General features: G+C 43.4%; 1 protein-coding gene across 6 annotated transcripts in view; it reads right to left on the bottom strand.

The window, feature by feature from the left end:
• The window catches only part of LOC125768684 (uncharacterized), a 32,248-nt gene that overhangs the window by 12,942 nt on the left and 6,417 nt on the right, over positions 1–12,889 (bottom strand). For all 6 annotated transcript variants that reach the window (XM_049436700.1, XM_049436695.1, XM_049436697.1 and 3 more), the window contains exons 2-4: positions 449–941; positions 240–375; positions 20–170 (exon numbers count right to left, since the gene is read on the bottom strand). In XM_049436700.1, coding sequence (XP_049292657.1) covers positions 20–170; positions 240–375; positions 449–704 — 543 coding nt within the window. In that variant the 5' untranslated portion in view covers positions 705–941. The remainder of the gene's footprint in view (positions 1–19; positions 171–239; positions 376–448; positions 942–12,889) is intronic.

The raw sequence follows: 12,889 nt of genomic DNA, 5'->3' as shown, positions 1-12,889 counted from the left end.
AACGATGGGTTCGTCTTACCTGGTAGCCAGGGTTTGAGGTTATGTTGATAATTTCGCTATTTAGCTGGCGGCGCGAAAGCCGCGGAGAATGCGACGGAGACTTGGCCCTAGCGGATGAACTATGTCCCGGGGAGCTACAGCTCGCCATCGAACCATCAAGAATGGATTCACTGTGGGGAATGCAACAAATGATTTAAGGTGCTCGGAAATGGTCGAACAATTCATTATTAATAGCATACTTTTCAAGTGAGTTGTCGGGAGTCTTGCTGGGATAAATTCGTTTTTTCTTACGATCAATGTCGTGTGTGTCGATTGATATGCTGTTGGAGAAGTCTTCCTTCGATACGGAGGGATAACAAAACTCGAACCGTTTGCCTATCGGACAGCGTAAAAGTAGTGTCACGGTTAGTCAGTGTGAAGCAGTTCCGTACCCGTGTTTAGTACATACGTTCAAACCGTGGACTAATGGCGCCAAAATCGATCTCCACCGTCGATGGCGTAGTGGCGGACGTTTGCTGGCAGTATTCGAAAACGTCTCCAACGCTCGAGTCATCGTCAGTGGTCTTGATGATCTTGGGACTAGCTGGTAAGGACGTCCTTTTGGTGGTACTAGGCCAAGAATCGGCATGTGTTTTCTTAAGATCGCGTGTTTGCCGTGGATGTCCATGACCGTTGGTGGATTTGCGAGACTGTCCATCTTCCATTGCGGCAGCACTGGTGTTGTAACCGGTAGCGAGGGTATTGGAAGCGATTTATTTTATCGTTCTTCTGTTTCACGGTGCTGCTGACGTAACATGTTTGCCAGAGGGTACTATTGTTTAGGTTGCTTGTTGTGATTCAATTCCTTTCTTTCATGGTACCACCTTCACTCACTCTCATCGTTGGTCTATTGGCAAATGTCATGTTTAGAACATGCTCTTTTCACGCGAACTTGTACCATGCTGCTCGGAGCGGAAAAGGTTCAAATGGATGTTTTAGTTTGAAAGCGTAATAGTACCGATCGACCACTGCAGAGTGCGTACAACAATATCCAACGCGACCATGACCAATTTTGATGGGTGTAGCAACAAAATTAGTCACACCTAAATCCAAACGATTTCAAGGGAAGTAACATTTGCGACTGGAGATGGAACAACAACACATTCCTTGAGTCAGCAGATTTCTAGTCAGATCGATATCCGGAAACAGAAGCTCCCGTAGACTCATTACGTGTTTCGAAGTTGGGGAAAATGGTTGCGTCTAAGCGTCGTTGCGTCTAGGAAACGAGCAGTTCGGATGGGTGGGAAATTCACTACGAAAGAACACAACCATCCATCAAACACGGCCCACAAACGGCACAAACGATAATCTTGGAGAAGCGCACAACCGCACAAGGTGTCCAGCGAGCCAATCCCTTCGATGATATAGTACCTTTTTCAAGTGAGGCCCAAGCTTTGTGACGGTAGAAAACTAATGGCACCTTTTGTCTGAATCGTTGTTCGTACGCCGGAGCCGAGAGACGCGTGGAAGAAGTTGTCGTAAATCACGCCTTCCATCAACGAAATCCACATGATTCTTTTAGATTTTGTTTTTCGGTTGCCGTTAGAACAGGAAGCGATGATGTTCTGTATGCCGCAAATATAGTTCATTTGTGCGACCTATAGAGACCGTACCGCACCTTGTGGGTGGTATCGTAAGGCACGCAGATAAATCTCCATTAATGCAGCGTGGATTTAGGAAAAAGGTGTTCGCAGGGAAAATGTCGGAACCAAAGCAGACTCTGAAAATTCGAAGGAAATTGTGTTGAAGTTCTTCCCTTTACGGTTACGCAAGAGGTCAAAGCACATTATCAGAGGGGTATTGGGTGTCATCGAGGACGTTCAAGGATTCTCGGTTAGAAATTACATTAGGGATAATTCATCTATTACGTAACGCAAAAATTGTATAGTAATTGTATTATACTTGAATACAGACATCAATTAAAGATCCCGAATTTTAGAAGTATCCTATGTAAGGTTACATACAACAATCCCTTCTCGTTTGCGTTCCACATCCTCTTCTCTCGCCTTCCCCCCATTCCGCCCCCTATCCCTGTTACGTAATCGATGATTGATCCCTTACAACACACCGTAAGCCAGTCACGGCAGCCCAAATAGTATAACTTGGAAATAGCGAAAAGTGTGATTCAAAGCAAAGACGTGGGAGATAGTGTTGATTGCGCCAAGGAAATCATTCTATGGTTCGTGTGAGGTTCATGTCCTCACACTCCCAACAGGTTGTCCAGTTGGCTTGTTTCCTGAGTACAGAGTGCCAAAATTGGTCAACCACACCGAAGCGAAAACACACTGTTGCGCTTCCGAAGATTGGAAGGAAATAATCATTGAAGCAATTGACGGACACCTTGCCGTAAAGGAGTGCGGTACAACGGGAGCAACCCACCCGCGACGACAGGATGCAGGTCAAACCTCTGGTCGTCTGAGTTTCGGGATGTGCGTTTGTGTGCGTGGTTCGGTGTGTACGCTTCCGTTTTTTCCAAAGTGTTAGCTAGGTGACAGCTGGGCAAAAGCGTCGGGCGTGTTTGACTTGAAATTTCTCTTTCTTCAGCGTCCTTCCGGAGGCAATTTTTTTTATTTTCTATCGCTGCAAAGCGTTGTGGAAGAGGAAGCACACAGGAGTATTAAATTTCGACGTCCGGTGGTGTCCGGTATGATGATAGATGAAAAAGCACAACATTCTGTAGTGTGCTGGGGAAAATAGTGAAACATCTCTTGATAATGGGACTTGCGAATTCGTGTAACAAAATGAACGCTTGCTGGACGGAGAATTGGCTGTCCAACGTAAATGACGGCAAGGTAAGGTTGCACTTAGAAAAGTATATTAATATATTCAGATATATTTTTGTTAAATACATATTAGTATTTGTAGCATATAACGCATCTAACATCAATATGTTTAATCTACGTTCAACAAGATGTTGGATCAACGATATTGCAGTCTAACCACGTCATGCCACACTAGTTGTGTTTAACATCATAGCTATGCAAAATTATCATGTTAATAAAATGGCGGTAATAATGGCGTTTATAAATGTGTTAACGGTGTCCAATATCTGCAATTATAGTAAAAGAGATTGTACATTGATCTACAAAGGACGCATTCAACGGTAGAAAAAATATGAAATAAATACAGCAGAAAAAAATTCTCTCTGTATATTCTTTGAAACAGCTCTCCTTCGAAAATGTTTAATAAAGCATATTGCCATTTGCCTTTCGTTAAACACTGTGCGATGTGGCGTTAAACATCAACCCAGGTACGCATTAATCTCTTCCGTTGATTTCCATGCCTCTGCCCGTTACCGCACCGTTAGTTGTTTTGCTTTTTTGATTGCTTCAATTTAATCTAGGACCGGTGACGGTTCGGTCAACTCAGTAGCCATCCCATTCCAATGTCCTTTCCGGCGTCACCCGTTAGGGAAAGGAAAGAAACAAGTTTCCGCTCTGTCACGCTCGTCGCATTTCCTCCGCCAATGAACTTCTTTTCGAGGAATAGGGATGGTTCTTTTTACTTGATATTATAATATAAAATATCCGTTTTTGTTCCATTTTTAACACATTTTCGGCAGATGGATAAGTATCCATTTTCACATCGGCGGTTATACCACAAAAGCTGTTCAACACCTTGGAAACTCGTGTCGAAAGTGTCAACGAATGCATAATCAGCTAAGCTTTTGCTAAGCGAACAAGTTGGCCAACCGGGGTGCGTTTGCATATCCTTGGGAGAATGTTTTATTCATTACGTTCCGCGAATTCAAAGTACTGGGTGACGATCATGGTCACGAATGTTGGCGTTATAATAAATGGTTAAGCCAGAACGGTTTCCTGTGCGTAGTGACAGAGCATATCCTATTTATCTATGCACAAAAATTACACAACCGTATCGTGTAGGGCCGGCCAACCAAGGGTTTGTTTTCGATGGCAGGTGGACTAATGCCAGCTGTGGTGATTTGGTTTTTGGCTAATGAGAATAAAATTTGGACAGTTTTGTTTGTTTTTTGCGTCGAATTTGTTGCGTTGTTGTCGGTGAATGAAATTTTCATATTTCCGTCAATCATAATGAAGCTGATGGGTTGTTTACGGTCGGATAGAGCGGACAAGAGGGGTTCATATTGTAGAGAAACGTTCAAAGACGTACTCTTACGCCGGATAAAGCACGTCTACAATACAGGTCGAGGATAACCTCAGTGCAGCGAAACGACGACAGGTAAGGTGTGAGCGCTCTGCGGTCATGAACAAACCACACAATTTCCACATTTTCTCCGCCTAGAGGAAGCGCACAATATGCAGCTGAGGACCGTACCACGGGACCATAAAAATTCCAGGTTAAGCGAGTTAATTTTGCATGTATCCCTTGTCACTGTCAATGGAAGCAATAATAAAAGCGGAAAAACGTGCGGGTGACGAGTGCGGAAAGGGAAGCTAAAACCAGTGTATAAACGCCATTTTCCACAGCCTGCGTATCTACTACCGGAGGCACCGTTTCCCAAGCGATCGTCAACGCCATTGCGCTATTGTGCCCAACGTCAAAGCTAGGGACATCGACGAGAACACCAACAAAAGGAACAATCTCATCAAGAGTATGTGGTGAGGCATGAAGGATGTAAGCACAGCAGTTCGGCTCTTGAAATTTTCCTCTTCTCTCCATGCAAAACCGTTCTTGATTTAATGTTTCTCACTATTTCATGGTGGTTAATATATGAACATTAAACTGTTATATCTCTCATACCTATGCCCATGCTAAAATATAAGATTTAGGTTTAATAAATTTATTCAAATTGATATAATATCTTCGGGTTCAGATACCAATGCATGTTTTAATCCACATCGAGCATGGTATTAAGCAGTGTGTCGCCGATTTTCATGTATAATGTCGGTCACAATTTGCCCACTGTAGCATAAAGTTATAAAGATTATTACAGTGACAATGCGCCTCAAGTTATGCAATTTGCAATCTTTGTATAATTTATAACCAAATTATAGGCCTTGGGGAAAGTTTCAGCAGTAATAATTGAAACATAAATGTTGGATGACATGATCAGAATAATTATGTATAGTTAGTCCTTACTATTTTCCACTCTTTTGGATCATAATGGAACATCCAGCACATCAAGCGTAGGTATTAAAAAGGAAAATTTTAATTTCATCACTCCAGGAAAGCGTCGGCTTTTCCCGTCACAGATTAAGTTGTACGACCGCGCTAACCGGTGCAGATGTACGCGTTTGAGAATAAAGCAATGCTAATAAAGCAAGCTTTCGCAAAGCCACAAGGCCTGTTTAAGTATTCATCGATAGAAGTGGGCTCATTACTTGACGCACCCATGTACGCTGTTGCAGTGTGATTAAAAATGAAACATGAAACGAGGAAAAAATGGTAGAATATCATCCAAAAGGACTCCGGAAAGTAAGTATTATCGAAGCGTTTGTGTGTTTTGTGCGATTTAATTGATGCGCCAGACTGCATTAGCTTTTCGACGAGTGCTGTTGAAGCAGCTTTACCAATGGTTTATCATCTTGTCTGTAAGTACTAAAGCTGCTGCAGTACTTTGAGCTAATATATTCGCGAAAATGGCGATCTTGAACGCAAAATTGTAAATTATGAGTTCATCAATATCGTCTATTGTTGGGAAGCATCCACCACGGTTATTGCGTAAAACTTTTCCTTCGTTTTTCATCCATCCAAAACGGGAAGAGCTCTCCAGGGCGGATGAGCTTCGTTTCCGGATCAATTTCATTAATGAAAATTTCCCGTTCATTTTGTCCTCTTCAGTTTGATTAGCGAAATCGTACTGCAAAGGTACTTCTACCGTTCATTGCAAAGGAGGATCAGGCTGGATTGGATTGAATTGGATTAGCACAAGGACGCACGTGTCGTGTTGAACGGTGTATCAACATTCTGCCATACGTTTGACAACGTGTTCATAAAACGGGAACCGATAGGGGAACAGATGAGACTTAAATTTAAAGCTTCCATCCCGTGAAACGCTCAACGCAATAAGCGCTAGAAGTTGAATGCTTGACTCCTGCTCTAGGAATTCCATTTCTCTATAGAGTCCTGGAAAAGTTCCAGCTTCGAGTGCAGCTCAAGACAGACAGTGCTAAACCCGTTCGGATGCAAAATCGAGCAAAAGTTTGCGCTCTGTAAGGGATCATTAAACTATAACGTAACACGGAAAGTACGTAGGGGCGGAGATTTAAAATTTGTGTTACTTAAAATTTAATAAGACATATATAAAAATCTAAATGTTGAACGAGCTCTTGAAAAATGTCAGCTATGAAACACATGATCGATAGTATTTTCTAGCAGCTCTGACCGTGGAGCAATGTGTGAACAAATTATTAATATTTTTTATTTCAAAATTATTTTAGATACAATTTCTACAGAACGACTGAACCGCACTACCGATTGTGGTGGTCAAAAATTCACAATTTTTGCGTTACGCAATAGTTGAATCATCCCTAAGAACGGTCGACGGTGAAGTTTTGCAAATGGTCGTCCTCGTTCTCGCACCGGAACGAAGGTTCCGAGTACAATCAAACCCCTTCTGTTCGAGTATCAAACAAAGATTCATCCGGTCTCGCTGCACTCGGCACCCTGTGCGAATTGTGCTGCGGACAGTAGTGCAAGAAATGAGGTTTGAAATAAACCGGATACATAACTCAAATCGATCTTCTCAGCCTCAGCGCCTGATGCAACTACTTGCGAGAGGAGTAAGTTTCGAGTGCAGCACATCCTCGTCTTGTCGCATCCCGATGGTTTGGCCGTTGGCGAAAAGGATTCTTCTCGGTCATTGCTGCAGGTGTAGAAAACGAGTCAATTATGCTCGTCCTTCGAAGCGATTCCGTTCGCTATGCTACAGAGCGTAATTACCATTTCCGGGTGCGATAGGAGAGGCAAGATCGGGTCGGATTGTCGTCTCGGCTCCATTAGCAGCAGGATTGGAACGGCAGCTGAGGATGGGAAACTTGTTGCCAGATCGAACACTCTGTGGGTTGCGGGTTTGTGGCTTTTCCGGACTATGATTGGTGTTACGGTTTCAAGTTGATGTTGCTCACTGACAATTGCATCGGTTGCGGATAGTTGGGATTCGGGAGTGGTTTGGGTGTGCGTGTTGTGCCCTTGCGGGTATTGTGCAGTTCATCAACGTCAGCGAAGAGAGTACCCAGCGTACGACTAATAAGCAGCTCGTACAGCACAATTGCTGCATCAGCCGGATACATCTTGTTCGGTCTTATTGTGTCACCCGGTACTCACCACGACTGTAGTGGCCATATAAAGGATAACATTGTGGACAGTATGTCGTCGGGCGGATAGTTTTATGGCTGTTGTCGCTCAAGCTCTCCAACAACCCTTCAGTTGTATCGCTTCAATAAGAACATTTTTTACTTCGCCGCAAGGTAATAGTCACGCTGGAAATATTGAATTGCAACTTTAAGCATCATGTACCTGCACATTGTATCGTTTTGTACAATTTAATATTAGCAACATGATGCGACCATTACATAAGAACACACGCAATCGCATGGCGTTCGCGGATGAGGTCGAGAACAATGCAATGGTGGATGGGTTTGTGTAAAGAGACCCGGGAGACAATATCCGATGAAAACGATACGAAAAGATGGATGTGACAACAACGTGTCGATGGGCCTGTGATGGATGTGTGCAAAGGTGTAAAGGAATTTACACCCACCCTACCCGAGGATATACGAGTTGGTGGTGGAATGGAGAAATGTTGTCTTGTATCACGCTTCACACATCGATACAAGGGTGGATTGAAGACGAGCCGGCCATCAGCGACAAAAAAAACTTCACTACACACACACCACCGCATGCGGTCGATGTGGGACGAGGAAAAGTCGAGCAAAATCGGAGGATGAGTGTAATTGAAATATTTCCCTGACATTGATGGCTTTGGTCGAAGTGGTCGCCCGTTTGTGTGAGTATGTGGTGTGTGGTCAACAATTTCTAACTTTTCCTATACCTTTTTCGATCCTTTTCCGGTTGGTTGCTGCACATAAAGTAATGTCGAATGAAAGGATCAATCTGCCTGCCTGGCACACTGTTCGGGCAGGTTCATTTCCTGTAGTGAAATGAGAAGAATGGCCAGCATAAAAAAGGGTTCAATTTCAAATTGTGTATCAAATCCAACCAGCAGAGCTTTTTTCCTTTGTTGCTGGCAGAGGGACAGATTTTAAATGATCCAGCCACAAAACGTATCGTTATGATTTCGATTAAGAAAGGCGGTCTCTTATCTGTTAGATTCTAGGAGTTTTCATATCCTTTTTCGACGAATACGATACCCAAAAGCACGTTTTAGTGACCTTGGCATTCTTGAATTCTTGATGGGAGGTTCCAAAGAAAACAGCTTTTCGAAAATACGTAACAAAATAATATTGGTATTGAATTATTATTGGCTCCCCGCCATAGGAGCCAGGGGAGCAGGGGGGCAACCAACGCTTTTTGACCCGAGTACATGCAGAACAAAAGCAGCATAAGGGTTTTTTTAAGTCAGTGGTCACTGACTGTTTGCTTAGTACCGCTCCGCAGGGAGATACTGGAGATAAGGGCGAAATTCGATGTTTTGTTTGCCGAAGGTAGCGAAAACATCTTAGTTTTAATGAAAACGCTTACAACAATGTTCAGCCCTCAGCGGCTCAGCTCCCGTGTCGCAATGGTTCTTTCAACATATATGCTAAGCCACAATGTGCCTGGGGTAAGTGGCTGATGCCGGTGAGCAGGCTAATACTTGCAAATAATCAGCACAACAAACAAACCACACTATACCGAACCTCCGACTCTCCAGCTACCAGTACCAACCTTGGTCTCCGTAGATTATAAGTTCATTCTTTGACGTCCAACACATCCGACTGCTGAAGTGGAGAATGAATGGTACAGGGATTATGACGATGATGATGATGAAGGCTTGTCGAGCAGGCTAATTAATTGGATTTATCCTGTCGGTAGCGGCGACGAGCAGAAGGAGCGGACACTGGGTAGATGCGGATGTACATTACTGAGCGGAAAATTACACCGAACTCTAGTTGAACTGGACACTCGGCGAAGTTTGGATTGAAGGTTAGGACAGCAAAAATCAATCAATATCCTTACTCCGGAATGGAACAGAAGCCGGGGCAGCATCCAACAGCAACGGCTAGCAGGGGTCAGTGGAGACGAATTTGCAAAGAGCGTCACATTAGCCTTAGTGGTCACTCTCGACTATTCTACTCTCCTAGGTGCCCCCGGCCCAGTTTAACACCGGATTAGGCTAGACTGGGACAGTTTGTTTTGGACATTCGTGTTCAGTACCGTGCGTTACAGTTCTCGTTAGCTGAAGCTGACAGCACTGTCGTGTTCGATTTGTTGCCAAGGAAATCGGGCGAACCGAGGCAATTTACCGATTAAAGCGATGATGGAGATATTAAGGGGGATTAGGGCGAACTACACATTCGCACAGCTGCACAACAGTCTCGGGTGCGTCTTCGAGTCCATTGACATGATGTCCCGTGAACCGAAAGAACCGTGAAGCATTCAACATGATAGCAATACCCGTACGCGCACATGTTGGATGGTTCACTGGTGCACACATGGTCTCTCGAGGTGACGTTCCAGTTGCTTTCATCGTCTGTGCTTTATAGAACCAATTTCTGACCATGACACGTGTTGCTGGCTGGCTCTTTTATTTTTGCATTGCTACTTCCAATCCTCCTTCGGTGGAATGTTAGAATAAGAAAAGATAAGATCCTGATAGGTTCACAGAGCGAACTCAAGTGGCATTATTGTTAAACCGAGTATTAAGCTGCTATTAAGCAGTCCATGATATGATTGTTTCGGTACACGATATAGATGAGAAATTTGTAGCCTTTATTTCCATAGGTATGAGCTAGTAGATACACTGTAAATAATATATTTGCTGTTAACAACAAATTTATCCATCCTTTAGTTACCCCAGTTTCAGCGTGGCATCGCTGCCTGGGAATGGACCATCCTTGTTTGTTCGGTGAGTACATCTCGATTGGTTAGTTTTCCACTTTCTACGATAGACAGACAGCGCAACATCGTGTTTTTCCATAAATCTGGTGCTTGTACCAAGCGTTCCTCGTCTAGATAGTGGCTGGTTCATGTTTCTGCACATTCCACACCACCAGCTGCGCATGTGATAGTGATGATAATCGCATTTTAAGCGTGTCATAAATTGAATCCAACTGACATTAATTTGAATTAAACCGTAATTAGAGCCAACCTCGTAGTCTGTTACTGAAGATTCCCTAGCGTTTGCTAGGAGGATCTGGTTCTAGTTTCAGGCTCGAGTCTTGGGCCGAGTTCTAAATTAATCCTACAAACATCGTTCGCCCGATTGGTTTCCAATCAACGTGGGTCTTGTCACCACCGACGGAACCTGAGGGTGCGTTTTGTGATGTTATTTCTCGCACTCAGTCAAAGATTGATGACTTTTCCACAAACTGTGGCTGTGTCTGTTTAGCGATGGAGGCAGTCGGGAAAGTGTCAGCCAGAAAAAATGAAAAGATAAATGAATGTTCCTATTGGGAGGTTGGTTACTTCCGCTTACGGAAACGTCTGTTAGGAAGTGAGCAAGTACGTTCAAACGCTCAAAAGTTAAAGCGCCACCCAAGAAGTCTCACCGGAGGATGGATGGGTCATTTACTTTCGAAATTCTTTATCAACAAATTGTTGCAACCGCGTGGGGCGTCGGCATTGGGATAATGAACTGCTTCCGAAAAGCAATAATTTACTGTACTTTTACTAAAGTTCTACTCTCCCCCGCATCGATGGCCACAAGTAGACTTTCAACCTGTGTGGGGGAAAAAGAGAAAGAGTTCAATAGGGAAAGATTTTCGTCCCATTTCGTCCTTTTCGCCTTCGTTTCTGTTTCAGTGGTGTTTTGCCGCTGGTTAGCGAGTTCTCAAATATTGACGCAATCAGGCTTTGCTTGTTTGGAAGGTGCCCTGCAGGGAAAGGGTTCGTGGATTCCATTATGGGAATCGAATTTCCAAATCGTTCCTTTTCACTCCGCTCATCATTAAAGAAGGTTTAATGTTGAAAACGTATACAGTTTCACTTTACCTTGGATAATTCTTTTTATGTTGATAATTTTCTAAACCTTTCAAACCATTCTCTTGAACCGCTGATAAAACTGTTGGTTGGTAGGCGAAACGGTAAATGGGTAATGGTAATAATTTTCGGTATTATGAAATTCGTTGTGATTTTCCTTTCTGTTCATTTCTTATCCTTTCTATCGCCTCAGAACAAAGTGCTGAATGGAAGCAATGGAGTTTTCCTTTCGCAAACTGATTATGCGCTCGCAAAGGTAAATAGAGTTGAATAGAGACGCTACGCAACCAATCAACCCAAAATCCACCGTAATTGGCTCACCACAAGACAGACCCTCCCCCCACCCATTGTAACTCCTTTTTATGTGCAATCTTGTTTTTTTTTTTATTTATTTGGTTAAGCCCACTGGTACCTCACGATAACAATGTGCTGATGTTGCTTATTTCTTGTCTCATTTTTGCTTCTCATTTGCTCTACCCGCGCTGGAAGAGCGTTTTCGTAAATTATCCACCAAGTTCTCTTGGTAGAAATATTTTCATTTAAGGATACATACTTTTGTGTTTGCTGCAGTTTTTTGCTGCCTTTTGTTGGCTCATACTCGCTCCTCAATTTTGTTCGTTCCGTTTTTGGACAAAGGCAAGCAAACGAGGATCTAGTGTTCTACTGCTGTTCTACTGTTCCATTCCCAAAACTCCATTGGCAACCGATACTGTGTGAAATGTGTGTGAGTGTGTTTGTCGGTAAAAAGGGGAAATGAATCCCTTTTTCACCGTAGGGAATTTTTTCATCCCTGTGAGGGATCCCCCGAACAGGATGAAAAAGCTTTGCCGTCAAACGGTGGTCCTTACGAAACTGGGTAGGTTCCTTTTTTTTTGTTTTTGAAGGTGATTTGGTGAAGATTATCGGGAAGCTTTCACGCCATAAAGAAGTAACGCAACGTGTGCTGAACGATCCAATGAATTCCAACATGCCGGAGAAAAAAGGACATAGCAATCCGAGATGCCTTTCGTGTAAAGCCGGCGGTAAGGATTTCGAACGCTTAGAAATAAATTAAGAAACCCTATCAAACACACGGCTACATGGCCGTAGCAACAGAAAGTTTCAGCGCAAAAGCGCACAAGAAAGCATAATTTATTTAAAACGATTACTTATGCTTGTTATACGTCTGTTCCGACAGAGATCCAATTGGACGACGCGCACCATACGTGCGCGCGAGTTTGCGGTTTCAAATGGGGAAAAAAGGATTCCAAATCGAATGAGCTGGAAAAGAAAACCCACCCCAGAGGCTGACAGAAAGAATAGCAATCGATAGCAATTCATCTCCAGCGCCCGAAGGGGCCTTCGAAGTGGTTATTTTAGCATGGCAGAAGAAGTATTTGCACTCAATTTTAAACGAGGCATAGCAAAGAACTTTTTTTTGGCCTTGAAAAAAAAGAAGCTTGCTTGAAGAATAGCACCAGTTATTCGCCTTCTTCTTTTGTGGTGAGACACAGAGCTCGATTTTATTCCCCAACGGTAACACGCAAATCGATGAATCGTACAGAATGTTTGTTCAGCAATATTTTCCCATCGACTTCAAATGCTTTCTTTCCTTCAGTGTTCAGGGAAAATGTGTGTTTGATTTTGTAGTCGCGATGTTGTTATCGCTTCGAACGCATTCGTTTCGAAACGGAGCGCGAAGTTGTCGCTGCGGAACAGATGCTGGTTGGGAATTGATTTTGTACCCGAACATAGATGCTTCCCTTTTATGTGTGAAATTGTGTGCGAGGTGCCAATCAGCGATGGT

The sequence above is a fragment of the Anopheles funestus genome, chromosome 3RL (genome assembly GCF_943734845.2).
Source record: "Anopheles funestus chromosome 3RL, idAnoFuneDA-416_04, whole genome shotgun sequence".
In the NCBI taxonomy this organism is placed as follows: domain Eukaryota; kingdom Metazoa; phylum Arthropoda; class Insecta; order Diptera; family Culicidae; genus Anopheles; species Anopheles funestus.
The sequence above is the reverse complement of the archived record's forward strand: the minus strand, read 5'-3'. Positions and strand labels throughout refer to the sequence as shown.